This window comes from Heliangelus exortis, chromosome 5 (genome assembly GCF_036169615.1).
Source record: "Heliangelus exortis chromosome 5, bHelExo1.hap1, whole genome shotgun sequence".
Taxonomy (NCBI): domain Eukaryota; kingdom Metazoa; phylum Chordata; class Aves; order Apodiformes; family Trochilidae; genus Heliangelus; species Heliangelus exortis.
In genome coordinates this window covers 32,135,876-32,163,814 of record NC_092426.1, presented here as the reverse complement: position 1 = coordinate 32,163,814, position 27,939 = coordinate 32,135,876, and the positions used below count along the sequence as shown (strand labels likewise).

At 35.9% G+C, this 27,939-nt stretch overlaps 1 protein-coding gene across 4 annotated transcripts in view; it reads left to right on the top strand.

The window, feature by feature from the left end:
• FSIP1 (fibrous sheath interacting protein 1) overlaps positions 1 to 27,939 on the top strand; it is a 79,761-nt gene that overhangs the window by 27,061 nt on the left and 24,761 nt on the right. For all 4 annotated transcript variants that reach the window (XM_071744355.1, XM_071744352.1, XM_071744354.1 and 1 more), the window contains exon 11: positions 1,988 to 2,125. In XM_071744355.1, the coding sequence (XP_071600456.1) occupies positions 1,988 to 2,125 (138 nt within the window). The remainder of the gene's footprint in view (positions 1 to 1,987; positions 2,126 to 27,939) is intronic.

Genomic DNA, 27,939 nt, shown 5'->3' with positions numbered 1-27,939 from the left:
TGTAGAAATTTGAATCTAGGAACTTTTTAAATTATTTGACTCCTTTCACTGTAACCTTTTTAAATCTATCTGGTACTGCAGGAATAATATTTTCAGAGATGCTGTCTGCAGTTTGAGATCTTTCCTTCATTGAAGACTGAGTTAATCTAAAAATATCAACCAGTAGTCGATGCATAAAACGCCCAGAATAAAATAGTGAGAAGTATAATATAGTTTTTAGTGACTTCTCAGTACCAGCAGTTACAGGTTTATCCATAACATTGCTTTCTATAACAAATCATAACTGCAGCTCTGATCCAGCTAAGCACTAACTGCCTATGTGGCAATATCTCTCTGTGTGCAGTGATTGAAATATTTGATTTGGGAATTCAATTGCAAAAATAGCTACAACTTCTTGTTTTTCTTAGAAAGAGTAATGATGCCATTATCTTCCTTCCTGCCCTTCATGGACAGTTTCATTTGTAGAAAGTTTGCAGGAAGCACAGAGCCATGTAAAAGCAATTGCTTTTATTGGAAGGAGCTTCAGTTGTTGCACTTCTAGCTGCTTTGCCAGCTCTGAATTTATATTGCAGGTCATGTGTTTGATTCATGTATTAATAAACACAAGCCTAAGTAAGTCCTTTGGTATTGTATGTTCTGTATAGGTGTCAGCCTATACAGTAGATTTCTTGTAGATTTCTTGCCATCAGGCATCATAGATACTTAAAAATCGCTGTATTTTTAAGCCTAACTTAAGACACTCATTAGTAAGAATATAGCTCTAGGTGGCTCATACTGAGTTTCCTTCTAGTTTGGAGAGTTTCTAGTAAGTAACAGATGGAAGTAGTTGTATCTCTTTCTGTTATAGGAAAATTACTGGCATTGTGGTACTGCCAGCTACTGCTCACTGTAAATAACTATTCAGAAATTGGTATTGTGTGAAAAGAATTTTACTTTTAGGCAACTAAGAGTTTGATACAAATTTCAGAACTATAGATTTGTTTGTTTAAAAAGTTTAGAGATAATTACAGTTTTTTTTTATAGTTGATAAATTTTCCATTGAAGGTTAAATTGCAAAGATGGTTTTTACTTTCCAATTAGACACACTGCTTGAAATTATTTTCCTTGTGTTTATTAAGATTGCTTGGGCTAATTCTAAAAATAAGAATGAATAGAATAGTTTTTTATGAAATGGTTGCTCGTGTTCTTTGAGTTGAATTGACTAAGGGGTTTTGTTTGTTTGTTTTTCCCTCTAGCATTATTTGTATTCCTTGGGTGGTTCTGGGTTTTTTCCAGTTGCAACATAACTTTTCTGTTTTGCTAATACTTGTAGTTCTTAATGATCTAAATTACATGTGATGTTGAACCTTAAATGTATTCAGGAGTGATAAAAACTTGAGAATCTGATCAAAAGGTACTGAAGGGTGTGTGAAGCACAATAATGGTTGTTATCTCTAATAATAAAAAGCACAATCTCTATTAACTCCAACTTAGAGAAAGGGTTATTTATCTTTTACCACCATATCTAATAAAAAGTTCAGTTCTTCCTTTCCCCTGAGGCCTAATTCTGATCCCAGTATGGTTAATGGGAGCGAGCTTCCAGCCCTTCCTTCAGTCTGTTTGCTTCTCAGTGCATTTTTATTGTCATAATAGGATTTAAGGATTGAAGGGAGTTCTGTAGACTTGAGAATTCACCTTAAAATGTGAAGGGGAAGACTTCTTTTATTGAAAGAAGTCCATCTTGATGTTTAGGTGTTCTATTTGAATATGTGCATAATGAAAATCATGCATTTACCAAATTGGATGCATTATTCTCATCTTTATTTTCTCATCTAAACCATGTTCCTATCTAGAAAGGTTGGGCCAGGTGATACTTGAGGCCCCTTCCAGCCTGGCATTCTGTGATTCTGAACATTTTAATGTTTTCGTGGTAGAAATCACAACAATATTCATCTGGTTTTGAAGCAATATAATGTGTTTAATTTCTGCCTTTTTTTTCTTTTGTCAGGAGTCCCTGGTTTATGCAAACAGAAGCCTAGAAGCAAGTCCAGGTGAAAAGGTTCTGCGAGACAATAAGGAACAACGTGAGCAACAAAATCGTCTGAAAGAATTAGATCATCAGCTGAAATCCCTAGAGATAAATCTTGTAAGTCTCCTTCTTTTGTTGTGTTTTTTCCCTCTTGGTTTGGAAACTTTGCAGTTTATCATTCCATGTGTCCTAAAATGAAAGCACATGCTGCAACCTTGTGTAAATTCCTAAAGGAATCCCCAAAGTCACAGAAGTCTCAAATGACTTTTCTTGATCTGGAAAATGTGTTTTTCAGGTTTTCCTATTAACACGGTGTCTTTCAAAGCAAAAGAAATTCTCCTCTCCTCCTTCCCAGAGAGAGATAGCATAAACAATCATACATAAATAAATCCTAAAAGGATTTTTTTATGGCTCATTTAAAATCGTGTTCTTTGAAGGATCTGTACAGATGAGACAAAAGGAGAAAATCCATAAACCATTCAAAAGTGGATGATTGAAAAGAAGAATCCTAAGATGATGCAATTGTCATTTGGCCTGAAAACCAATCTTGGTATTTGTTTTGATGCTGGATCTCTCAACAGGTCTTCTTTAGAGCACAGGAAGAAAATCTCATTCAATTTTTTTTTTAATCACTTTATACAAAACTTTGAAGCTTCACCTTGCTCAGGTGAAGTCAGGAATTAAACTGCTGAAGATGCAAAAGAACATTCGTGCATTACTGAGCTGGCAGTAGTGATTAAAAGCTGGATATATATGCATATTTTAAAGATTTTAACATCTTTATTTACTGTTATGTTTCTTCTTTGAGATGAGAAAGCTTTTTTTTTTTCTCCATATAATGTGCTGTGTGGGAAAGATAAACTTCTACAGTAGTGTACAAGCATCCAAGGTGAGCTAAAGCTGGTATGGGTAACCTGATGAAGCTCAATTTTTCCTAGGGTACTCCAAGTGTCTTGGTATATTAGCAAGAGACATCATTATAGATAGTTGACAAAAAATACTGCGTGGATGGAGGTGGTAGTGATTGGGAATAGGAGCTTGGGTTTAGGGAGGATACGCCATGCTTCACCAGCCTTATTGTTGCCTTTGAAATGAGTAGATCTGCTCTGTAAGCTGGAGGGTAGGGCTGCTACTCACTGGGAATTAGGCTGGAGGAGTGGGCTGACAGGAACTGTGAGATTTGCCAGTGACAATGAGACTGCTGAACAGAGAGGAATGGTTCTAGCAGTGCAATAGAGCAAATTCAGGAGAGGGCCACCAAGATGATTTGGGGCTAAGGCAATTGAACTATGATGCTGAGGTGACTTGGTTTGCTTAACCTGGAGGAGACGTGGCTCAGCAGACCTAACAGCAGCTTTCCAATAGCAAAGAGGATCTTGCAGAGAAGGCAGAGCTGTATTGTCTTTCCTGATTACATGGTAGAAGAACAAGAGATAATATTCATAAGTTGAAATGGGAATTTCCAGCTAGATTTAAAGGGAACAAAACAAAACAAACAACCTCTGAGAATGGGAAACATGGAGAGACTATGAAACCTCTGTCCTTGAAAATTTTGCAGATCTGTCTGGGCAAAGCCATAACACATTTGATCTGATCTCATAGTTGACTGCTTTGAGCAAGAGGTTACACGAGACCTCCTGATACACTTGCTCCCCAGTCTGATGAATTTTTGGTTCTACAAGGAAAAGGATCAAAAATTTTTATGTATTTCTTTACTAACACTACAATGAAGGCAAAAGAGTAATTTTTCATTGCTGTGCATTGTAGAAATTTGTTTCTTGGATGTGGCCGATTTTAGTGTTTGTCGTGAAGCTATAAAAATGTGAGTATTCATGTAGTCTGCTTTTGGCCTGTGGGGGTCTTTATTCAGCAGTAGGCTTACCTGCTGCTGTAATCAGATTTAGGTCAAATACTGTTCCAGTTATCTTATTTTTTCCCTCAAAAAGGGATCTCCAGTGCAAATCAAAAGCTTTGTGACTCAGATAGCGCCATGGTGGTATAATCTCAAATACTGATAGCAATGTTGCTACAGTTGCAAAAGCTTCAGCTATTATCTACATATTCAGGTTTTATGCTGTCAGTGCTGGAACTTCACAGCCAATATGATAAGACTTCTAGCAGGTTTAAGCTCATTTGGATACCACTACATGCAGTTAGTCTTTGGTTTGTAGGAGAAAGAAAAAGGATGATTGACACACTTTTTCCTGATGTCTTAATTCTACATATTTATGGAATAGGGGATGAAAGACTTCAGACAAGGAAACCTGATTGCTCTGGGGACTGTGTGTCACTACACACTGTATGTCACTACAGTAAGGCAGCATATTTAGATTTTTATCTGTTCACAGTACCAAAACAATAGCAAACCTTAATTTTAATACACTGTCAGACAGTCAAAACTTGGAAGGCAAATAGGAACTTGATTATATTGCATAGGCTAATGGGTAAACAGATAAGGTCTGCTTATTGTCATTTTTTCCTAGACGATGACCTTGATATCACTTTTTGTCATTACTGACCTTGTTCATGAGGCAAAGACAATCTGAGGAAGTGGGTCTGGGAACTGTGTGATAGTCTGCAGCAGGCCTGGGAAATGCAGTGGGCTGCTGACTCATGCAAATGTTTTGTCTCTAAATGGGTCAGTTCCAAATCGTGGTTGAATTATAGCAGTATTGTTTGGTATCACATTGCAGACAGACTTGCAACATACCACAGATTTTTTTTTGGTAGCTAAATTGTATTCAGAACTCTAAATAGATTGTAATGCTAATTTACAGTGTTTATAAACATGGAATATGTTGTCTGTACCAACCTGTAGCTCATGGCCAGGCTAGCAGTATGCAGCACCTGGGAAGGTTTCTTCAGGGGGAGATACTGTGTCTGCTTTTCAGCTGCTGCTCTGTAGCACAGCTCTGAGATCCCAGCATCCAGGTATGAAATATTTGTGCATTAGGTCCTCTGCAAGATTATTTATTAATACTGTTATTTATACTGTTAATTTATACTGTTGCCAGTATAAATAAATAAATATTGAACTCTGAATGAAAGTAGGCATTTCTTTCTGACATAAAAATAGCTAGGTAATATACACTCTGCTGTGGGAACAGAAAACACCCTTCAGAAAATGCCAGGTTTTTTTTAGTTCTCTGTACTTGATACTTTCTAAGCTTATTTCTGGAAAATGTAGTTGTTACTGGAGAACATCAGACAAACCAGCGTGGTAGTAACTTCTGATGCAACATGGATAATTGAGCAACATTTTGTTTTGGGAATGTCTGAAAATCACATACCCTATTCAGTAGGGATTTGGTGTCTTGTTTCTTTACCAAGGTAAGATTTTGGCCATCAGTTCTGTAACAACATTAATGGCAAAACTGCTTTCTGCCAGAAAACTGCTTGGTGAGAAGCTGAACTGTGTGTTTGGTTTGGGGGTGTGTGTGTAGATGGCATGTTTTCAGAGTAATTTCAGGATTTCTGGAAATACTGTGTGTAATTCAATAGGTGGCACTCTTCACTGTATGTCAGAAGGAGAATGCCCAGGCACAGTTCTAGGGGGGGGATGTCATTACTGGTGAAAACATAATTTCTGTGGTATAACATAGAGGTTGTGACAGCTTGCCTCTCACTTTTGGCAAGATTCCAGGTGTGCAGTTTGTAACATTATTTTTCTAGCTTACTAATTAAAATGTTTATTTAAAATTCGCATTGCATTTAAAGTTCTCCTTTACACTTTCCTAAACCACTGATTAAAATTGGAAATAAATTCTCTGCTCTGAATAAAGATGACTTACTAGCATTTGGGAATGTTAGTTCTGAATGAATTACTATAGTGGGCTTTATAATTTTAAAATACAGTATTTTACAAATCCAGTAATTGGAGAGACTACTTTTAAAATGTATTTTAAAAAAATCCCCTTTACATAGAATCTTTTCTTGTTGTTTCTTCTTTTGTATGCTTGTTATTATCTCCTAGATGGGAATTATGGATAATTTAACTAAGCACAGTTTACCCCTGTTTGTTAGGGGGTAACATACAGCAGGTATAAAGGAAACTTAATAAATATTTTTTGTGTGTGGTAGAATGCTGCATCTCTTCCACTACTGCAAAGTGGATTGTTCCAATGGATTAATAAAGGTAGCTTTACTCTCACCTTCTCTTCACGAGGGAGCAGGTTGTTCAGTAGGTGCTGGCTTCTGAAGTTTTAACTTTTATGGATTCTTCCACTCTTTGTGAAAGACACACACACACACACACACACACACACACACACACACACACACACACACACACACACACACACACACACACACACTATCATGTGTGCTGTGAGACTTCATGGTTCCAGCTAAGCCCGGAATTGAGTGCACAAAACAAGGCTGGAAATTAAGACTTAATGTCTTACATCAGTACAATACAATCAATATAAAAACCAGAAAATCTGCTAAGTATTATGCTTGAAGCAATGGAACCTTAGGGCTTTGGAATCTTGAGTTCCTCCTTTATTTTGGAAAAATTGTCTCTAGTGAATTAATGTATGAAAGAATGTATTGTATGCATTGTTGAAATGCATTGTGAAATTTCTATCCAACTGAAATGTATCTGTACCGTGGTTTCTGGACCTTTGCTCAATTTCTTTTAGATTTTAGTTTGACCTTAGTTCACTTGTTCTTCATTTGAAACCATGGCTGACTCTGTCCACATTCTTTCATCTTTGAGTTTCCTGGAAACCATTGAGCTTATCTTTGTTTTGTGAATTGCATTGTTAACTGCTGCTTCAAAAAAAATGTTCAGCTGCCAAATGCGTGTTGCTGAGCATTAATGAAAAGAATTTTATATAGAAAATGTAATAAATGTAGTTTCTAAATTGTGGCTTGTACTAGTTGGCTATTTGTGATAAGTTAGTAGCACTTCTGATGTTTTCAGTTTCTTAATGGCAGATAGTAGGTTTAAATGAACATCCAAGTAAGCTGTTACACAAGAGTTTCACCTTTGCTGCCTATATGTGCATTTATTTGAAGTAACTTACACTGGAAGTTGAATCGTTCCTGCCAAAATCTAGCCACAGATGCCTGTTTTGTGGTTTTGGTTAAATTTATAAATTAAAAAACATTACAAATGCTTTACAAATTTAATATTTATGCATATAATTGTTTATATGCACACACATGTGTATATATAGTGGTACCTCGGCATGACTGAGGCACTGGTACCGACTTTAAAAAAAAACAAACAACTCTGGTTACTTGCAGTATGTACTTTTAAAACACAAGCTAAATCTAGTTTCCTTAGTCCTAGATTCAAATTGATCATCAATTGTCTATACATCTTTAGGAATATTTTTTTTCACAAGTTTATGCAATTTAGTGGCTAAAAGCACTATGTGATCATTATTATTGAGGTATTTTTTAATATAAATTGTATGAAAATGCACATATTCTGTTATCTGAGTAGTTGAACGTTGCAGGAAGGCAAGCAGTTGGTGGGGATGGTGCAGAAAAAAAATACAAAAATAACAAATATATAATTGCTGCCATGATCTTTGATTACTGGCCAGAGCTTACTCCAAAAGGCCTGATTCTTATCTTCTTGATGTAGAATAATGTCTATTTGTGGGGAAGGAAACTTCAGGATAAAATTAATTATTGTTTAGTGCCAGAGATAATCTCACAAACCATTTCATCATTTGCCCTGCATCAGTGTGCTGGGCTTTGTTGTTATATGTAATTTGATTTCAGCTTTTTCTCTGAAATTGATTGAATTCAATACACCTGTTCCTGAGCTGGCATAAGAAACCTTCCAGAGAAGGAGAATAATTTGTTCCTGACTTCTACCATAATTTTTTCTGTCCACTTTAGATAGAGGAAGAGGGCAAGGTAAAAATCTAACCATATATTTGGAAAGTAATTTGTCAACTAGACAATCCTGTAATATGGTTTTCTGTCACAGTATCTGCAGAAATTAATTACAGATACTATTGACCAGAGGAACAGAGATGCTCTGTGCATTAGTAGTCTTTCTATGATCTCCTGATAGCTTTATTTCAATTTACATGATATAATGAAGTGGCTGTTTTCTGAATAAGTAGAACTTGTTTAATAGAACATTTTTGTAACACATTTAATTACACCAAGTTAAGGGGAAAAGTACAGTGTATTTAGTTAAGGCTGAGATGCACCACTTTCTAAATTATTCCTTCAGAAAGTATCTACCAGGTCCTAAAGTTGTTTGCCAGGTTGTTGGCCAAGCTTCAAACAGATCTTGCTTATTCAAGTTTTACAAGAATTTGTTCTCATTAAGTGACTGTACAAAAACGTTTCAGGATGAAATGTGGTAGCATTTTGACTTGGGAGAAAATAGTAGTGTGAAAACCTTATTTAACAGCTACTACACATATGAAGAGTGTAATACTTCACTATTTATTATAAAAAGTTGGAAACTATAAATTGCATTAAGACAATGTAACTCAATTTTTGTATAAATGCAAAACTACTAAATTATATTAAGATAGTAATAATTTAATATTGTAATGATGTTCCTAATTTATATGGAAAATTATTAAGATACTATTTACATAGATGCTGGAGCCAGTTAAATTGACCTGTATCCATATGATGGTAAGTAACATTGCTAACTTGCATCATCATCACTAGGTGTGCATTGCTACTGTGTGTGAGAAGTCACTGCTGGAATTGCAGTGAGAACTGTTTTAGACATAAGAGATTGCTAGATAAGAATGATCAAATTTGCTGTCAGTTCAGTGTACTGATCTTCCTTCTCCCAAAATATAGAGTTTCCAGTTGAGAAGATGAGTCTGCTAATTGTTTGCCCCAGAATTCATAGGAGAAAACTGAAGCATCTTCCTTCTTGTATATTTCCCTCATCTAATTTTGAATAAAGGAATTATTTTGGCTTTTTTTTCCCTCTGACCACTGTATTTGTTCTCATTCTCTTTCCCCATGTCTTGCATTTGTTCTCATTGTACTCTGTAGAACTGAGCTTCCTCATCCTTGTGACGAGACAAACGCCTCTGTGTTCTGGTGTTTGCCACTTTAAAATAACAACCAACCATCTTTGGTTACCCACCCATCCATAAATTAATGTAGTCTCATTTATAGTCATTGTTCTGTCTTTTTCAGTTCTATGTTTTTAACACAATTTAAATTTAACTGCACTACTTAATTAATTGTCTTTACTTCTAGTGGCATTTGACACCATCGGACAGGTTCTTACTGGAGATGCGTTTTGTCTTACATGATGACAGAATTAGTGAAAACTGATTTACTTCTGTGCTCTTACATGGTTCTTTCAGTTTATCCTTTGTCCCAGCCTGTGTCCCCAACAAATGTAAGTGTTCTTGTATTTCCTTATTAATTTTCTTACTTTTCCATTTATTAGCCCTCATACTTCTCTCACCATCATGTCTGAAACAGTTTGCGTGTATCCACTTGCAAAGCCTTTTTTAATTCCTCTTTAACTTCCCTTTCTCTGAACCTTCTTCAGAACCTTCTTCAGTTCATGATTGAGAAAAATACATGACTTAAAAGCAGGTCAGTGCTCTTCATCACCCAGTTAGGTTTTCAAACAATTGCATATGGCTCTGCTCTCCTCGTACCTCCTCCTAAGGCCTTTTCAAAATGCTTTTCAGTGACTTGATGAGGATTCTATTTCTCCTTTAAAACTACCAAGCATCATGATCAGTGGATTTTCAGTGTGTTCATGGTGCTTGACTACCTGTGTATATTTAGCTTTTGTATGGATATGCATACAGGTTTGTATGAGATTTTTTTTTTCCTTTCTCTTGCTGTTTTTGTGACACATCCAGCTCTTCAGTTCAATGCTATGTCTGTGGTTTCCAGCTGCAGTGATATTAAAATAATGAGGATCTATTTCTCTGGTAAGCATAGGTGTCCACAGCATAGAATTTTTGTCACTGAAATATGTCCTTTTCAGTCAAGGAGAACGTGTAACTTGTTGTTACACATCTCTATTGGCAATTTTAGGAGTTCCTTGTTTTTGTTGGCCTGCTTGCACCCTCACTAAAGAGAAATAGTCAAGGAAAAGCCTCTGTTTCTCTGAAGTGTTGTGGGGGAATGCTCTGTTTCTACTTTGCCCTAAGATGTCACATTTGAAATGAGCAGAAGAACAAAGCTGCTGTGGGGGGAACCTGCTACATGTACTTAGGTGTAGTTTTTCCTTTATGGATGAGCATTAACATCTTGATCTTCTGGTAAGTAGCATATAGGTGCATCTTTTTGTCTTAGGGTTGATGGTTTTGTAACTCAGAGTTGGAGATAAATGTCAACATCGAAATTTTTTGGCTGTAAATTTATCAACATACACCATCTCGTATTTCATTTTAAGCTATATAATAATAATGTTTTTCACCTCTAAAAGGTGATAGTATTAAAGAAAAACCTTATTTTCTATATGACTCCTAAGCATATACAAATTCCATTAATTCTATAGGTAAGATAGATATTACAATTAATATAGTAACACAAACTGATAGCATAGTGTAATAAATCTGATAACTGTAGTTTTATCACAAAACTTAGTTGAAAGCTAGAAGTATTTCTCATGTATTTTTGGCTTCTAGGAACAGTTTCCTGAGGTGACAACAGCAGTGTTTCCAGCATGAATGCAATCATTTTCTTTTGAGAAACACTGTAATCCTATTTATAGAGTCCAACAAAGTTGGTTTGAGAATAGCTTTGCAATTGTTATCTCAGCAATCTAAACAGTCTAATTGCACAGCATGTTTGTTTAGTTATTTTGCACAGCGTAGGCCAGCATCAAAAACGCTGAGAAAGTTGAGAATCTCCCTTTTCCATAAAATCTTCAGTTAAAATATTCCCTCTAATGAGGAATCTGAAGAGCTAAGGGCACATAAGTTGCTGGTGGAAAAATCCCGTAGAAAGCTGACATTCTGGTAGTGAGCATTCATACTGGTTGCCAGTTTGGCAGAGTTGGGCATCTCGTGGCCTATCTTGTGCCTAAGTCTGTTTTTTGCTTCCCAGCCTGAGCATTCCTTTGTCTGGGGGCTCTGCTTGCTGGACAAGCTCCCAGCAAGCCCACACAGCCCAGCAGCACAAAGCAGGTTACCAGTCATCATCAGGATTATGCCCATTTTCTTTCAGAAACACGACCTGGGGAGTTGGTATCTGTCTTCGAAGACACCTCCACTTTCCCCAGCCTCAACAATATCACCTCAGGAGCTTTTTTTCCTTCATACAGGAGAATGACTTGAATGAAGCTTTGGGTTTGTGAGGAGCAGGCTGCAAACCTTTGCCCTTTTTGTTGAAGCCATGTGTGTTACTTTCTCAGTTTCATAGAATCTTCTTGCAGAAGCTTTTGCCAATGCAGACTTCTGCATATAGTACTTTCTCTTTTAAGCTGACTCCAAAAATTCATGTATTAGAAGAAGGTTTGCATAGAAGTACAGCACATTTAGAAATTTTTGGATTTCTTGTGTGATTAAGGTATACCTGTGTAATTAAAAAGGCAGAGTTATTTATTTCTACAATTGTCACTCATGCAATATTTTGTTGTAGTTTTTCATTTAAGATAAAAGACAATTCATTGTAAATGCTGACAAGTGTTTTCATTGCTTTTAGGGAGAAAGCTAGAAAGCATTAATGAGGAAAGTGACTTCAAATTGATAATAAGCAAATACAGTAATGTATTTGGGATACTTTCTCAGAGATCTCTTCAGTGTGCACTTGATAATAATCAACTTCATGATGTAAATTCAAGAAATAACAGAACTGTGTCTTGTATGGAATGTAGAGTGTATGGACTGATTTATGGAGACAGATCAGAATAACTATGCATATATTAAAGTTTTTATAAATGATAAACATGGAGTGTAACCTGTAATAAATCAAGAAATTTACATATGAAAAGTGGAGAAGTGATGCAGAATGAATTAGTGCAAACCATTATAATGCAAACAATCATATTTCCAGTTATAAATAGTAAGAAAAATGAATTATCAGTGTTTGAAATTGTTGTATGAATGACTTTGATAGCTGATTTTTTTCTCTTTCTCATTACCAAGTGAATGTGTAAATGAGAAAGTTCCTGTCTGGTTTCTGGAAGTGAAAGTGTGGCTTGGGTTTGAGTAGATACACCTATCAAATAATTTTTGATTGAAGGAAGAGGAGGGAGGATTTGTGCCTGATGAAATGAGCTTTTAGTATAAGTTCTGATACAAAAATGGACTTTTTTGTATCCTTAAGTCTTAAATAACCCATACTTCCTTATTTGAAATTTTTTTTTTTTAACCTTTATAATAGAATGCTTCTAGTTTGTTTATGAAGCTTTGGTATGGAAGTTAGAAGTTTCAGGTGCAAGATATTAAAACACAAAAATTAAACCGCAGTATTGGAAACTGAATTGATTTGCAGCAGGAAAATCGGCTGCAAATTTAGATTTCTTTCACTAATGGCATGTTTTTATTCTCAAAAAAATTAAAAGAAGATAGATTAGATTGAATTAGTTCTATTATTACATGCTATAGAATTTTTTTTTTTTTTCAAATGTTGGTGAAAAAGGATGTTGTTAGTAGGAAAATAATATCTGTATCTTGCTTGTTTTAACACCAGGGTTCACAAAAGCATTTAGCTACACAGAAAAGTGAGTGAGCCCATCTTTTAATTAACTTCCATGATTATGCATCATGCCCTCTTCATTAAATAGATCTAGTGGGAAGAAAAGCCAGTTGTTTCTAATAATTTTCTAGTGCTTTTGTGGTTTGTATACTTCAGTGTTCTGAAGGTTGGATAGAACTACCAGACCATAAAATCCAGCCAGCGAGAGATCTGGAGCTAAGAGAGCTCAAGGATTTATTAAGTGATGTGAAACTCTATTGTTTTGTGCATGTGTTACATAATTGCTGTCAATGCAAGGCTGTTAAAATTCCCTGCTAGTAATAACACGAATACCATTTTATAGCTTCGAGAGGAGATAAAAGAAGTTTCTTAGTCAGCACTTCAACAATATCACAGCACATGTCAGTTTTATTATTCTGGGGCCTTCAGTTTTGGCAGATGCTCTCCATTCTGGCTGTGGTGTGGTAATTACCATATAAATTAAGCAGTGAAATAAGCTGAGTGCAGCCTTATCCCTTCTGCCTGTAACCAGGTTGCAAGTACTGCAGTGTGAAACAGGCATAATTCAGGCTGATTATATTTAGAAGGCCACATTTTGAAATGCAGGGCCTTTATCTCTATTCAAGTCAATTTTAAAAGTAAATTGAAGCTGTTTAGTTGCTGTGCAAACAGAAGGATCATTCTTTCTCCCCAAGGTACTCTCCATAATAGCATTCCAGGAATTAGTTCAATCCATCCAGGTTTGATTCCTAGCCACTCATTATGTTTCAGCTTACATTCTATTGCTTTGAACTGTATGTATCCTTACTTTAATGAGTTGTAACCAGTCCTTAAATTTGGAGCTTTGTACTTTTATATCTATCAGACCTTTCTTTTATATCTAATCCATTTCTTGGATTTTTATGGGATGAAACTACTATGAAAAGTCTAGGAAATTGAGCTGAAGTGAGCGATGGATTTGTTTTCTTTTGCTTTGTTTTTTCCTAGTTCAGTTAATTCTCATCATTTAGGAAGCTTGTGACATTTTAAAATCAGGAGTCCAAATACAAATTCCTCAGATGATTTTGATAAACCAGACATTTTCCTCCATGGGATAGGTAACTGCATGTATCAAAAGCAGGCAAAGAAAATAAAGGTGGTGTGAGCGACTGATGCTTTCTGCAATCAGAAAAAGGGTGTTGGAAAAAAAAAGCCTGAAAGAAAAAGAATGCATTACATAGTGTTTTTTTCTTATTCTTCTTCCTGGTATTGCGTTGCAGAACTCAAAGCATTTAGAGAACTGGATATGTGATGAATTATGTAGTGGATGCTGAATAACATGGCCAGAGGCTTGGTGAGCTGGTGACAAATCTGATGATGTAACTGCTATCTTTTGATTTAAATAGATTTTTTTTTTTTTTACTTCGTTATAATGGAAATAACTAGAAGAGAAACTTGTGCCAACAGTGTAAGGCTGCAGTGGATTATCTTGTTTTGCTAGACTTTATATATAGAGTGGGACTGCAGAACTGCTGCATTAGAGAACTTCTGATCTTTTAATAAGATGGAAGGTATAAGTAAGGGTTTTTGTTCTTGTACTTACTTTTCACCTCTGAAGTGTAAGTTACAAGATATTATTTGAAGTTATTATATTTATAAAAAGCTTCTTTTCTATTTTTAAGGTACTTTTGGAATAAAAGCTGTTTTGCCTATTTTGATGCTTTCCTCAAGTAGAGTGGTTTGATTCCCTTTAACATTCTTGACATGCAACTGGCAGTGTAAATGGGGAATCTGAATTGAGGTAGTAGGATTTTTAATTTTAAATATCAAGATTGTATGTAACTGTAGCAGAAGTAAACAACAATGCCAGAAGAGATTCCAGCTCAGCTGATTTCATTCTTCCTACTTAAAATTTGGTTCAGGTGTTTGTTTTTCTGCTAGTTGTATGTTTTTTGGTTGGGAGTTTGTTTTGGTTTATTTTGTTTTTTCCTTTTTATTTTTCCTTTTTTTTTCCTTTTCGTCTTCCCTGTCTCTTCCCATCTCAGTCTCCCTCTCTTTCTTTCTTTTGGTACGTGTTGCCTGACTGACTTTTCTAACTGGCAGTTTCATGCAGCACTTTAGTGTCCTTGAGAAACACAGGTGATACATAAAAATAACCTGTTACTTGATAGCTTGATTTTAACTTGTTAAATATTTCAAGAGTTAAAGATTTAACTAATCACTAACATTATAATATTAACGTTAGTGAGCATATTAAATACAATTTATATAATGAAACAGGAAGAGTTGCCTCCAGTTTCCAGACATATGGCATTAAGGGACATTTTTTCTACTTTGGATAATCTTATTTTTGTAAGTTCTTTGTGAGGAGAAGAGGGAATTAGATAAACTGTTAAAAGTAATTTTCTGTTTGTGTATCTGCTATATACATTAATGTTCATTGTTACAACCTTCATTAGGGCTTTTTTTATTTGCATTTTCTTAGACATTAAATCAATTAAGACATGTTCACATAGCACAGAATCTTTTGAGAATTCATGAATGAGTACACGTGGTCATAGACATCTGGCTCAACAGATTAATTTGAAAATTTAATGTGGAAGTTACTAGTTGGTTTTGATACAAACTTTTTGGTAAATTCTTAGTTTACAGCCATGTTTGGAATGTCTGGTTTGGTAAGACCTTCACAAAAGTATTTTATGTGCTTGACGGAATTACATGAGCTAACAGTGGATAAAACTAATTCATTGATGCTGAGATTATGGGAAGGGTGGACCTTGGTTAACCATTAGAGATCTGTGACAGTTAAAGTTTGATACACTGCTGAACTTGCTTCACAAGCTAACACATAAAAATAAAACAACTCCAAGCTACTAATTATATTCTACTACTTGACTTATTTGGATTTTTGCCAGGTAGAAAATGATTAGGCTAAATCTTACTTGTTCCTTCTTAGTTGACCTCCCTGTAATCCCACAAAGTGAAAAAAAAACAAACCACAAACTAAAAAAACATGGGAAATAACATTTAATGGGGGAAAAGGTGTTTTAGTATTACCAAAATTAATATTGCTTGTGGAAAAACTGCTTTCCACCACCATGCTTATTCTTAAATGTAATGAATTCATAACTTACTGTTTCTTTACCAACAATGCACTCACTGTGGCACTGAGTATTTCATGTGGGCAACCAAGGCACTGGTAGAACCTATTACTGTAGCTCCACTGACTGAATTATTTGGAAATTGCTCTTGAGAGCTTTAGCTGTTGCTTTTCCTTCTCTTCTGTCTTTCAGGCTTTTTGTTTTTGTATGGTTTTTGCATCTTTTAGTGGACTAACCACACTTAGCAGGACAATGGAAGATCTCAGCATCTATTTGTAGAGTTAGAATGCTACCACCTATGTTTCTGAGCTGTCAGTTTTGAACATGAAGTAATATTTTCACTTTTCTAAATTTCATTCATCTTGCAAATAACAGAAAAAAAATTCTACTGTGAAGACAGCAGGTTTTAATATACAGTTTTAATCTGGACTGTGGTGGGTTCACACATCTGTAGCCCCCTCAGCTACCCAAACCTTACCATGCAAACCTAATAAATTGATGTATAATTTCCCCTCATTTTGTTTCTAGAACACAGCATGAGCAAACAATTTCTTAATCATTTTGTTCTTAATCTGCTACATTTAAAACTGTATCTGGGGTTTACTGTAGTGACATGAAGCAACCAGGTGCCACTAATTGCCAGGTAGTGGGCTTGACCTCGTGTGAAGCCCACCTGTGCCTAATTAGGGCAGCCCCTACTGCGCATGAGCAGGATTAGGGGGCCAATAAAAGCTCACACCTGGGGAAGCCAGGGGGCTGGTTTAGCCACCTTTGGAGCAGTAGCACCGATCCAGGCTGGTCAGAGCACCATTCCTGAGATTCTACTGGGACACCTGGTTGGACCTTGGAGCGCTGCACCCATAGAAGAGGTTCGTCTTGCTACAGTTTACCTCCTAATAACTTACTTGAAACTGTGAGCTGTCACCTGATGTGCAAATTTGCTAACTATACAAACATTAAGGTTAGGTTATATTAAGTAGTGTTGATACACACTTTTGATACAAGATATCTCTTCAGAAACCAGAATCCTCATTCAGAAATACAGAGAAAACTCATTTATGTTTTGCTGAAAGCTGTAAGGGGCAGTTAAGTTACATGTTCATTTGTCTCCATAGGTGTTTAGTCCTGAGTAGGTCATTTTTCACTGAAAAAGAATTGCTGCTTTAAAGCTTCTCTGCCTTAAAGTCCTCTTCTAATATGACTACATGTGATGTACACAAAAGGAAACAAACTGTACAAAATTAAGATGGAGATGACTTTGAGCCTGTAAATACCATGAAGCTGCTGATGTCTTCAACAGAAGTTTTAAAAGAGGTCGAAGCATGTAAAACAATATAGTGTAAGAACAATATAACAGGTGACATTGAAAAACTATGCCTATTCTTGTTAGGTTTGTGGCATAGGAAGCTAGATTTTGAATGTAGTGATTTTAGCAATTGGTCCAAGTGAATTAGCTAAACATTGTCTATAGGACAGCATTTCAAGTGAAGCCTAATTAATCATTAACACAACTCTGTGAAATGAATGCCCCCAGCAATGAGTTTGCATCATCTACACAACAGTCTGTTGTCAGCCAAGGCTGAAAATTTTAGGTAGCTTTTGCTTTGAAGCAAAATGTTCAATTCTTGATGATGTTATTAAAAGAAAGAGAGAAAAAACTTAAAATCACAAAGATTAATTTGGACTGACCTTGCTGGAATGTTTGTTGAATTGTTCTTGCGTAGCCATCTAGTGTAAAATGCTTTAAAGTTGTTAACATGCATATTTTAACTTGATGAACTCATATTACACTGGCACAAAAATGCAGTCTGCAAATAATTAAACAATAATTAAAACAAGAACAAACTAGATTTCTTTTCATACTGAGATCATACTTTCGAAAGCTAATGTTTTCTCAGCCTTTTGAGTTTTTCTCAAGAAAAGGGAATTCTGCCCAAAGTTCTCTGTGCTGCCAGATCCTTTACAGGACCCTTTACAAGAAACTTTCTGAAGAACTGGGAAGTTAGAGACAGTTTTTTCATTTTTAATAGTATTGGTTCATATTTCATGTACAGGATGAGTATTACTGCTTGGAAAAATTACAACTCTCTTTTCTCAGACCCATCTAGTTTCAAGGAATGTCATTTATGTAGTAATTTCCTTCAGCATTTATTGCCTGTCTAAATCTTGAATGAATCAAATGGAATATATTACCTGTGGCATAGATTTTAAAAATAAGATCATTTTGAATATCTCCTTGTTGGTGATGGTTGTGGCATAACCTGATACTCTGCTGCTTCTTATGCTTTCTTAAAACTTTATAAATCAGTAATTCAGAATTACTGCTCCTTTTTTGAAAGCAAGGGATTTTATTTAGTTACAAACAAACATGCATACAAATATTTACAGGTAAACTAGCTAATTGTTTAGTGAGCTATAATCTGTATGGGTTTTGGAACAGAGCTTGTCATAAATGTTCAATCAAAAACCTTATTCTTCATTATGATTTTGTCATCATGTTAGAGAAGGAGTAGAACATCTACCTGAAAAAGGAGATTCAAAAGCAAATTAGTTTTCTTAAAAGCATTTATCTTCTGCCTCTTTGTGGTTGAGCACTGTAGTCTTCACAATGAATGATGGCATAGGAGTGATGGTGGCCTTGTGTCTTAGACTCCTCTAGTGAGCTGCTAATGTCCAAGTTGTTCAAAACATTTATCTGAACATCACATTTTAGTTTGACATAAAGTACCAGATACATAGTCTTGAAATAAATGGACATAAAAATGTATTTTTCTTCCAGGTAGTATGTTTTTTATTAACTAGGTTTTCATAGAACCATAGAATCATTTAGGTTGGAAATACCCTTAGGATCATCCAACCCTAAACCTAACACTGCCCCGTCCATCAGTAAAACCTGGCCCTAAGCACCACAGGAACTTTTTCAAATACCTCCAGGGAGGGCGACTCAGCTGCTTCCCTGGGCTGCCTCTGCCAGTGCTTGACAGCCCCTGTGGTGAAGAAATTTTTCTTAATATCCAATCTCATCCGGTCAGTTATTACTTGGGAGAAGAGACCAACCCCCACCTTGCTCCAACCTCCTTTCAGATAGTTCTAGAGAGCAATAAAGTGTCCTCTCAGCCTTCTTTTCTCCCAAGACTTTTGCTCTAAACCCTTCACCAGATTCACTGCTCTTGTTTGAGTCTGAATGGCTTCTCTTAAATAGTAGTTACAATAAAATAAAATACTGGGATAAGTCAAAAGTTGTATGTAGAGTTTGAGCATTAATAATGCCTCATTTGTACAAAACAGGAAAAAGACCTTGCCATTCAGGATACTTAGGCTGAAACACCTGTACAAGGCAGAAAACAATGAATGACTTCTAGTTCAGTACAGTATCTATTTTGTATCTTTTATTTTTTTTTTTTTTCAGAGTTAATACTTAGGTTCCTGGTTTTGTTTAAAGCGGGGATGTTGGACACAAAACTATTAAGGAATTGTTATATAAAGGACATTAGAAACAGTTTTCTGCTCGAGCTACCATAAATCTCTTTTCATTCTGACAGATTTACTAGGACTGTTCATATAAGAAGTAAAGCAGTACCAAGTGTCCCAGGCTTATTTTCTGTGAGAGAATTACCAATGTATACAAGTCAATAGGCATTACTCATGTTACTGTTTATAAACGCCCAATGATAGTTTGGCTCAGGGTGTCTGAAATGTCAGTAGTTCATCTCTAGCTTTTGGCATCCTTTAATTTTGCCTATGCTTTGTTGACACATATCTGCACACACAGTCTTTAAAATGGGGAACCTTGCTGGAAGTGAAGCTTTGTTATTGTGACAAGCAGACTAAACAGTGAAGGTGATTACATCTTAAGAATTCATATTAGATTTCAAAGTGCTTTACTTCAGAGAAATGTAATTGAGTTCTCTTTGGTATCATATATGAAAGTAATATTTCTAGGCATAATTCTTTTCTCACTATTGTTTTCAGTTGTTTTCCTTCTCCAGAACAAACAAGTCTGTTTAAAACATGTGGTCAGTATTTCTCTGGATACTTCTGTGTTGTAGGCTCAGTTTTGTAGATGTTTCCATGATGTAGTTACATTTACTGTGAAGTGGTAACAAGTGGTTTTCTTTGTCAGAATTATGTAAAAGTGTTTGAGGTAGTTCAAGTACACAAAGAAAGCTTTACTTATTTCATATTTTAAGGGCTTCTTATTCTGTCTTCACTACTTAAATCAGTGTTAGAAAGCCTGATACAGCAGGTCCATGCTTGCAATAGGAATTCAAATAAGTATTTATGATTTAATTTTTCCTGCATTTAGGATTAGGCCTTTAATTGTGTTACTGGGAATTATGAATGTAACAAAAAAACAACGCAGTTCATTATTGTGGCCTGTGCCTGGGAGAAAATTTATAAAGTAATTCAACAAACTTTAGAACGCGTCAGGGGTTTCTTAGCACAGCAAGCATACGTTCTTCTCAGATAAAAGTGCAATTTTCTGGTTGCACTTAGTAATTGGACAAATTTGATCTTTACATTTTCTTTACAAAAATAAATTGATTATGAGTTGGCTCCTGTCACAGTAGCCACTGGATAGGAATATTAAGCTCATCCTATGTGTGAAGTTTGAGTTTTGTGTGATTTTAAAATCCCCATTAGTTGAGCTTTGTTCACTTGTGCATTTAGATGTGTCTGCTTGCTTCCCGTGCTGTCTTGCTTAGTCAGGCAACAGAAACCTGAGCTGGATTTTTGAGGCACTATTGTATCACTAAACTGTGCTCAGCACACATGTGCTGGATGCAGAGTAATTTTCTCATGCAAATTAATGTTTGCATATGCAGTTACTGCTTCTAGCGTAGAAATGTGGAGATTTGCTTTCACAATAGGAAAATGTCCATTCTGTATACATAATAAGTTTGATGTGTAGATCCAATCATCTGAAAAGAGTTTATTGCATGACTGGATGAGATGTTGCAAGGTAGCTCTAGCCCCCTGAGGTGGCTGACTGCAGAAAAAAAGCCACTGAAAGAGCAAAACCAGGATATGTGTTCCTTTGTTTCTGTTTGCAAAGTTGTCATTTTGCAAATTTGACTTTAAAATGTTTCATCCCTTTACTGATCATGAAATAACCAGTCTTCTGATACATAAGTCATATTACTGCTTAAGCAATGACTCTTCACATGCTTGAATTTTGGATAAATGAATAAACTTTTTTGCCATAGGAGTGTTGTTTGGCTGGATATAGTTTCTGCCTACACTATTTAGATGTCTTATTACTGATCCACTTCAAGACGAACTGTTATCTGCTTTTATGGGAAACAGATGGAATGTCTGGAATTTCTCTTACAAAAAGGAATCTGTATCCTGCTGAGTAATAGCAAGATGGTTGTCTTTTTTTTCCCCCCTCCTAACTGCAGATGTAAAATTCAATACCAAAGGCATGCAAAATATTGAAGGTGATTTACTGCTAAGATTTAATACTGTGTCTTAAATTACATAGCTGTAAGGCCTATATCTGGCGGCAGGATTAGATGTAGTTTAAACATTTGTTGGAGAAATATATTTCTAAAAGAAAGAAATAAAAGTCATAAATTCAAATCTTTTACTTGCTCCTAGCAGCAGTAGAATTTTTTGTTTTGCATGTTTATTGCTTGGTTTGTGCATATGTGCTTCTTATGACTTTACCAAGTTACGTAGTGCAAATAAAATTGCAACACATTGCTGAATGTGTTTTGCTTATGTTGATGACAGCAGAAACTGGAGATGCTCAGAAACTTGTTGAAAGATGCAGGGTTATCATATTCTTAAAGAAATACATTATTCTAAAGATTATCAGGTACTTATGAAAACAGTAAAGAGCTGAAAAAATAGGTCTACTCACACCACTAACTGTAATATAAATAAGCAGTGCATATACCCTCTTCTTGTGAACTGGACATGTATCATTTTAAGGAGATTATAGTTTATATTTACCCAGCAAACTCCCTGACATCCTTTTTAATGGATAATACTTTTTTGGTATTTTTTCCTAGTTTTCAGCCTTCTTTCAGAGGAAAAATAGGGTGGTAGGAAGAAAATGTTGGAAATACTACTTTAAAGAGTACTTCAAGCCATTACTCAGTATGAAGCAGAAATGCTGCGGTGAAACAGTATTTACTGTGTTATTCCTATACTTGTGGTTTTTAGTTGTGTGGATTTTTGAATAAAATTAATATGAACTCTGTGACTAGATCCCCTGCATTTGAAAATTTTAGCAAAGTATTGTTATTTTTATAATGAATTTAACTCTTAATTTTCTTATTTAATAAAATATTGGCAGGTGAAGGGGTATGATCTGTTTTTATGTTACTAATACTAAAAATATTTAACACCCTTTTTATGCTAGCAGATACCCCATTTCAAATTTGAAGTCCTAGATAGAAACTGTTCAGCATTTTTTTAAATATTAATGACAAATACAAGCCATAAAAAAAGAAGACAGATGGGCTATTGACTATTGTTCAGAAACACACCACAAAAATACATAGTCTGTAAAGATCTACTTCAAATTCAGAAGGAAATATTCAGAAGTAGCTTAGGTTTTGGATAAGCACAGGATAAGCTTCCAGTGCTTTTTGCAGTACTAATCGGTTAAAGACATAAAATCATAGAACAGTTTTGGCTGGAAAAGACCTTTAGGATTCTGGAGTCAACTGTTAACCCAGCACTGCCAAGTCCACCACTAAACCATGGCCCTAAGCACCTCATCTACAGATCTTGTAAGTTCCTCTAGGGATGGTGACCACTTCCCTGGGCAGTCTGTTCCAGTGCCTGACAGACTTTTTGGTGAGGAATTTTTTCCTAATATCCAATCTAAACCTCCTTCTATTCTGCTGTTATATTCTTTTCCTCTTCCCCTCTTTGCTTTCTCCACAGCAGAAATGGTCTCTTTTGCATTATTCTCAAACGATTATGATGGGTGCAGCCCACTTATCCCTTAATTTCGTACAGTGTCTATCATTAGGCCTGTCTCATGCTTTTCTTGTCTGCTTTAGTTTCTGTAGCTTCCCTCCTTGATCCCTGCATGTTCCTTCTCTTGTCTCCTGCAAGAGCCTTCTCGTTTCTAGTCACTGTAGAAACTAGAATTTGCAGAGAAGATAGAGGGAAGTGTAAGAAGAGAAGAATTCAAAAATAGAATCTCCTTTGAGCTCTTTTTCTTTCCTTATTGCAGAAAAGGAGGTAGGATCAGAATGGAAATGTCTTTCCCTACTTTAATTACCTTCCTAGGCACATTTTTCCCTAGTAGGTAAATAGCTGGGCAATCTATACCCAAGCCAAATGAGCAAGTCTGATTTGTTTCCAAGCCATTAAAAAAAAAAAAATGTTAGAATTCTGTTTCAGAGATTTGGGTCTTCAATGCAGCATCCAGATTGCTTATTATAATTCAGTAATATAAAATCAATCTTTCTTTATGAAAAGTTTGGGGTGGTTTTTTTTGGTTTTTTTTTTTTTTTTGTGTGTGTGTGTGCAATGGTTCTTATTAATACCACTCTCAAGATTTCTTGTGGCCATTCAACTGCATCCACCTTTCTTAGTTGTCATCAGCACTGGAAATCTTCATTTGAAATTATTAATGACTGCGTATTTTTGAGTGTGGTAAAAATGGAAGAAACTCAACTGAAGCACTGAAATAAGATTGTTTAAAAGTAGAAGTTGTGATTACTAAATCCTTCAACAAGGTATAAAAGTGTTCATATCAAATAAATTCGAGCCACTATATATAATAATTGTGGTTTTAATATTTTTTTCTATTAGATTTCTGAGAATAGTAGATTACTCTTTCTGCAGTTCTTCAAAATTAAAATCCTCTCTTCAGGTCAATGCCACATTCCATACTTCATTAAAACACAGCACAAAGCCCCATTTGGTAAAAGCTCCACTGAGGCTGTATGCATTTATTCTGCTTGTAGTCTGTAAAGCTTTTAAATTCAAGAAGCTTTTAGTTGCCATTAGTGAGACTGGATTCAAAGCCAGGTGGCAGAGATGAATAGACAATGTCTGTGAACAATGTTTTGTTGAATTCCACATCACAATACCTATCCTGATGAGATTCTTTTCTTCATGCTGAAATAAGAACTAAATAGTGTGCAGTGGATCACTGAATAATGCTCTAAGAAATATTAAAAAAAGAAAAAAATGAAGTTTTTCTTTTGGTATCTTTTCTGTTTCTTTGTTATCTAAATTCAAACTGTTTTTAATCCTTCAACCCCTGTTGTTTCTTGCATTATTGCTCTCAATGCAGCACACATGGTTATTTCTGCCCAGGTTCCCTTCAGTGAGAAAGGCTTTCTCCTTTGTCACTTCCAACTTTGTATTGTGGGGAAGTATTCTGAGTATGAACTACAGAGATTTTTTTTTTTTATTCAGAGTACTACTATGATTATTAATGTAGCTGTATTTTTCCTTACTTCTCTTCAGTCTTTATCAGCATGAACCTGCAGTTGGGCACTGAATTTGGTATTTGTCCTGAGTGCTTGCCTCTGTAGAATATGGGATTCCAGGGGAGGAAATTTCCTCATGTGTGACATCAATTAATGGTATTGTGTTGTATAGTAAGCATGAATGGCAGAAATCCAGTCAGTCAGAGGAGGCATATAACTTCAGATTCTTTTGTTGTAATCGTCAGAAAGCTTTAAGGTGGATATAAAGCTTTAGTTAGTGCATAAAATTCCATCTTTTTTAAAAATTAAATATAATTTAGCTACTAATTTGAGATGGAAGGGGATATAGCCACGTTCTTGAGAGTCTAAAGTTTACTTAGTCGTGGGATTCTTGGCTTGAACATGTATTTTCAGAGAATAGGATGAAACTGGAAAGCATTATTTACATATGTGACCTACTTTTGTTCATAGTAATTATAAAGTACAGTATGAGAAGTGTTCTTGTCAAGTTTGAGGACGATGCCAAATTTTGGGGGGGTGCAACACCAATAAATATGCTTAAGGGCAGGGCTGCCATCCAGAGAAACTTCAGCAAGCTGAAGGAAGGCTCCAACAGAAACTGCAAAATTGAGCAAGGGTAAATGTGAAGATCTTCACCTGGGAAAGAACTGCTGAGAAAAGCACAGGCTGGGGACTCGGGGGCTGAGTCTGCACTAAAGAGTGGTGAACAAGGTGAGTCAAGGTCAGGAGGTCAAGCAGGTCAGGAGAATCCTGGACTGTGTGCACAGGAGCAAAGCCAGGAGAGTGAGGGAAGTGCTTAAAACCTCATCTTAATGCTTAATTAGACTACATCTCAATTTTTTATATGAGTTCTGGATGTCCCAGTTCAGGAAAGGCATCACTGAACTACACAGCACAGAGACAACTAAGGGCTGGAGCACTTGCTATGTAAAGAGAGGGAGAGGTAACTTGCCTTGTTCAGCCTAGAGAAGAGGCAGCTGCTGGTAGCAGCTTCCCAATAGCTGTGAGAACCCAGGCTCTTTATACAAGTACATGGCAGTAGGACAAGAAACCACAGACATAATGTGAAATGAGATTCAAACTGAATGAATGAAAGAACTTTTTTATAATGAGATCAGTCCAGTGGTGTAATACCTTGCCCAAAGAGGTTGTTCCGTCTCTGTCCCTGGGGGTTTTCAAGACCCAACTGGATAAAACCCTGAGTAATCTGGTCATAATTTTAATTTCATCAAGAGTAAAGAAGAAAGATGGTTCTGGATATCTTGAGGAGTAGCTGAGGGCTAACCGACCACTTCTGCTGGTTAGATGAAGACAGAACCAAATTGAGATCTCCTCTAATATGACAAAGCTAAAATCAAAAGCAGGGGATAGGGGTCTAAGTATTTATTAAATGCTAACTGGGAAACTTAACAACTACTTTAGTAATTGCCTTGGTTTTGTCTTCTGGACTATTCAGTTCTCCTTGTGTTCACATCATCATTGAATAACTAAAGATTTGATGGTTTTCAGATTATTTCAGAAGTGAAGGCTCACGTCGTATTTGGAGGTTTAATTTTATATGAAAATATTTTTTACATGAGATTAATTTACAATACTTGTTACATTCTTTGCCTGTGATTTTCTTGTTGAAGACCAAGAAAACAAGAACAATTGAAGTATTGCATTTCAGCATCTTGTACCCTAAGACAGGGGAACTTCACATGCAATTGTTGCCTTTCTCTCAGAGTTAATTCCTGTTATTCTAAGTTTCTCCATTTTAATTAGGGGAAGATGTATTTTAAAAGTGTCAGTCCACTCTGATTCCTCACTTTGTGCATTGCAAATTTATGTGTACATATTTGAATGCTTGCACATTTATCTCTCAGGCAGTTGCTGAGGAATGCTGCAAGTGTTTTTTAGAAGAAAAATTGTATGGGTATTTGAAACCTGTATTGGGTAATCTCTAGTTATAATCAATTCTTACTTTATTTAATCTCAAATCAAGCTTGTAAGTTGCCCTGCTGTTGACTGTCAGCCTAGGGCATTTTGAAGGTAAAAAGATTTCTAGCAAATCAGAGCCAAGTTGGATAGGAATGGCTTTCCTCACAATTCTGCATTCATGTGTTTGTCAGTTCTCTTTAGTATATGAAGATTTACCCTCTCCTTCCAACTTAAAATACTTCAAGCCCTGCTGCCCTCCATTTTGCTCCAGCTTAACGCCTGGCACTTTTAAATCACTTTTACTGCCTCTTACCACATTTAACAAAGAAACCCCAACAAAACAGCCACTAAATGTAACCCTTCACAGATGTTACCAGGGTTATAGCACAGTTGTTTTAATAAAGCGCAGCAACAGCTTTCTTACAGGAAATGAGGGTAAATATCCCTTCCAGTGGAAACTATGGGAAGAATTTAAATAGAAAGAAGATTACCCAAACTGGAATTTGTTTTGTTTTTAGGTGAAAAACCTAAAACTCATATGTTTAAAGTGCCAGGGGATCTCTCTAGCACAGTTGTTAAAAACCCTGATCTTAGGTGTCATTCCACAAAAGGCTGTTCATATTATAGAATTATTAGTTTTAAAAGTCAGCCAAGTCATGGCCCAACAGTTAATAAGATATCTCTTGTACAAATTCTAAACTGAAGGAGATTCTACTTATAACAAGTCAGATCACAGAGATGGTAGGTTTCTTTTCTGCTGTATTATGTCAAGTGATCTGAAATCTTGGAATTTTAATATTCCCCTTGGTAGTACCCACAGGTTTGTGATATCCATCTTTAACTTAAGGGAAAAAATTCCAGTGTAACTTACTCTCACTCCAACCATTCAGTCTCTTTAAGCATTTTGTGATTTTGTGATTACTAATAGGTGATGGTTTGAGCAGAAAAAGCTGTTATGCCTGATGTTTTAAAAAGAAGTTTAAAATAAGCTACCTAATTTTAAGCTACCTGGAACAAGACAGAGTGGAACATTCATTTGTTGAAATATTAATTCAGATTTTTTATTCTATATTCCTACTAACCGGTGAGTTACAAGGGGAACCAGTCAGGTTACAACATATTCATGAGTGTATCCACTGGCACTGTATATTCAGAGAACAAACATTCCAGATGGGTAAAAATTTTTCTAATATCAGCATTAAGAGGCAAAACTACCCACTGCAATTTCTGCTCTCATCAGAAGGCAGATTATATTCCCTCACTAATTCACCACCTGTTGAGATTACCAATAGGTGTGCTGTCCAGGCAGGAAGTGAAAGTGAAAACCCAGCATGTGGGAAAGAGGAGTTGCACCTTGCCAAACATTTTGAAGATCTTAAATTTGTGTTGCAGAGGCACCAATAGGTAGTGGTGATTGATGGTTGCACCCTGAGAGCATTTAGGAGGAGACTTGGCAGCCTAAAGTACTTCTCTGGCAGGTGAACTGATGCTTTCTGGGATTCTTAATGTAAATTGTTGCTGAAAGGTTGAGTCATCGGATGAGCCCTGCTCTCTGCTTATCCATATAGGTTGCTGTTGCAAGAGTGCTTTCAATTTTTCACCATATAATGATGCTTCCCAAGCTATTCATAAAGTAATGAGGGGCAGAATGAGTGATGGAAATCCACAGGTGAACAGAAAGAGCAATTTGGAGGTTGATCTAGAAACTGGAATGGGTATGGTGCTTGAGAATGGTTGGAATGAGGAGGTGTAGGCTTGGTAGGTGGGTCATAGTTAAGTGTACCATGGCAAGATTTATGCTGAATAAATAATATAGTTGGAACTCCTAGTATATGGTTAAGTTGTGTGACATGATTGATGTGATTTCTGGGGAACTCACATGAGTGGAATATTA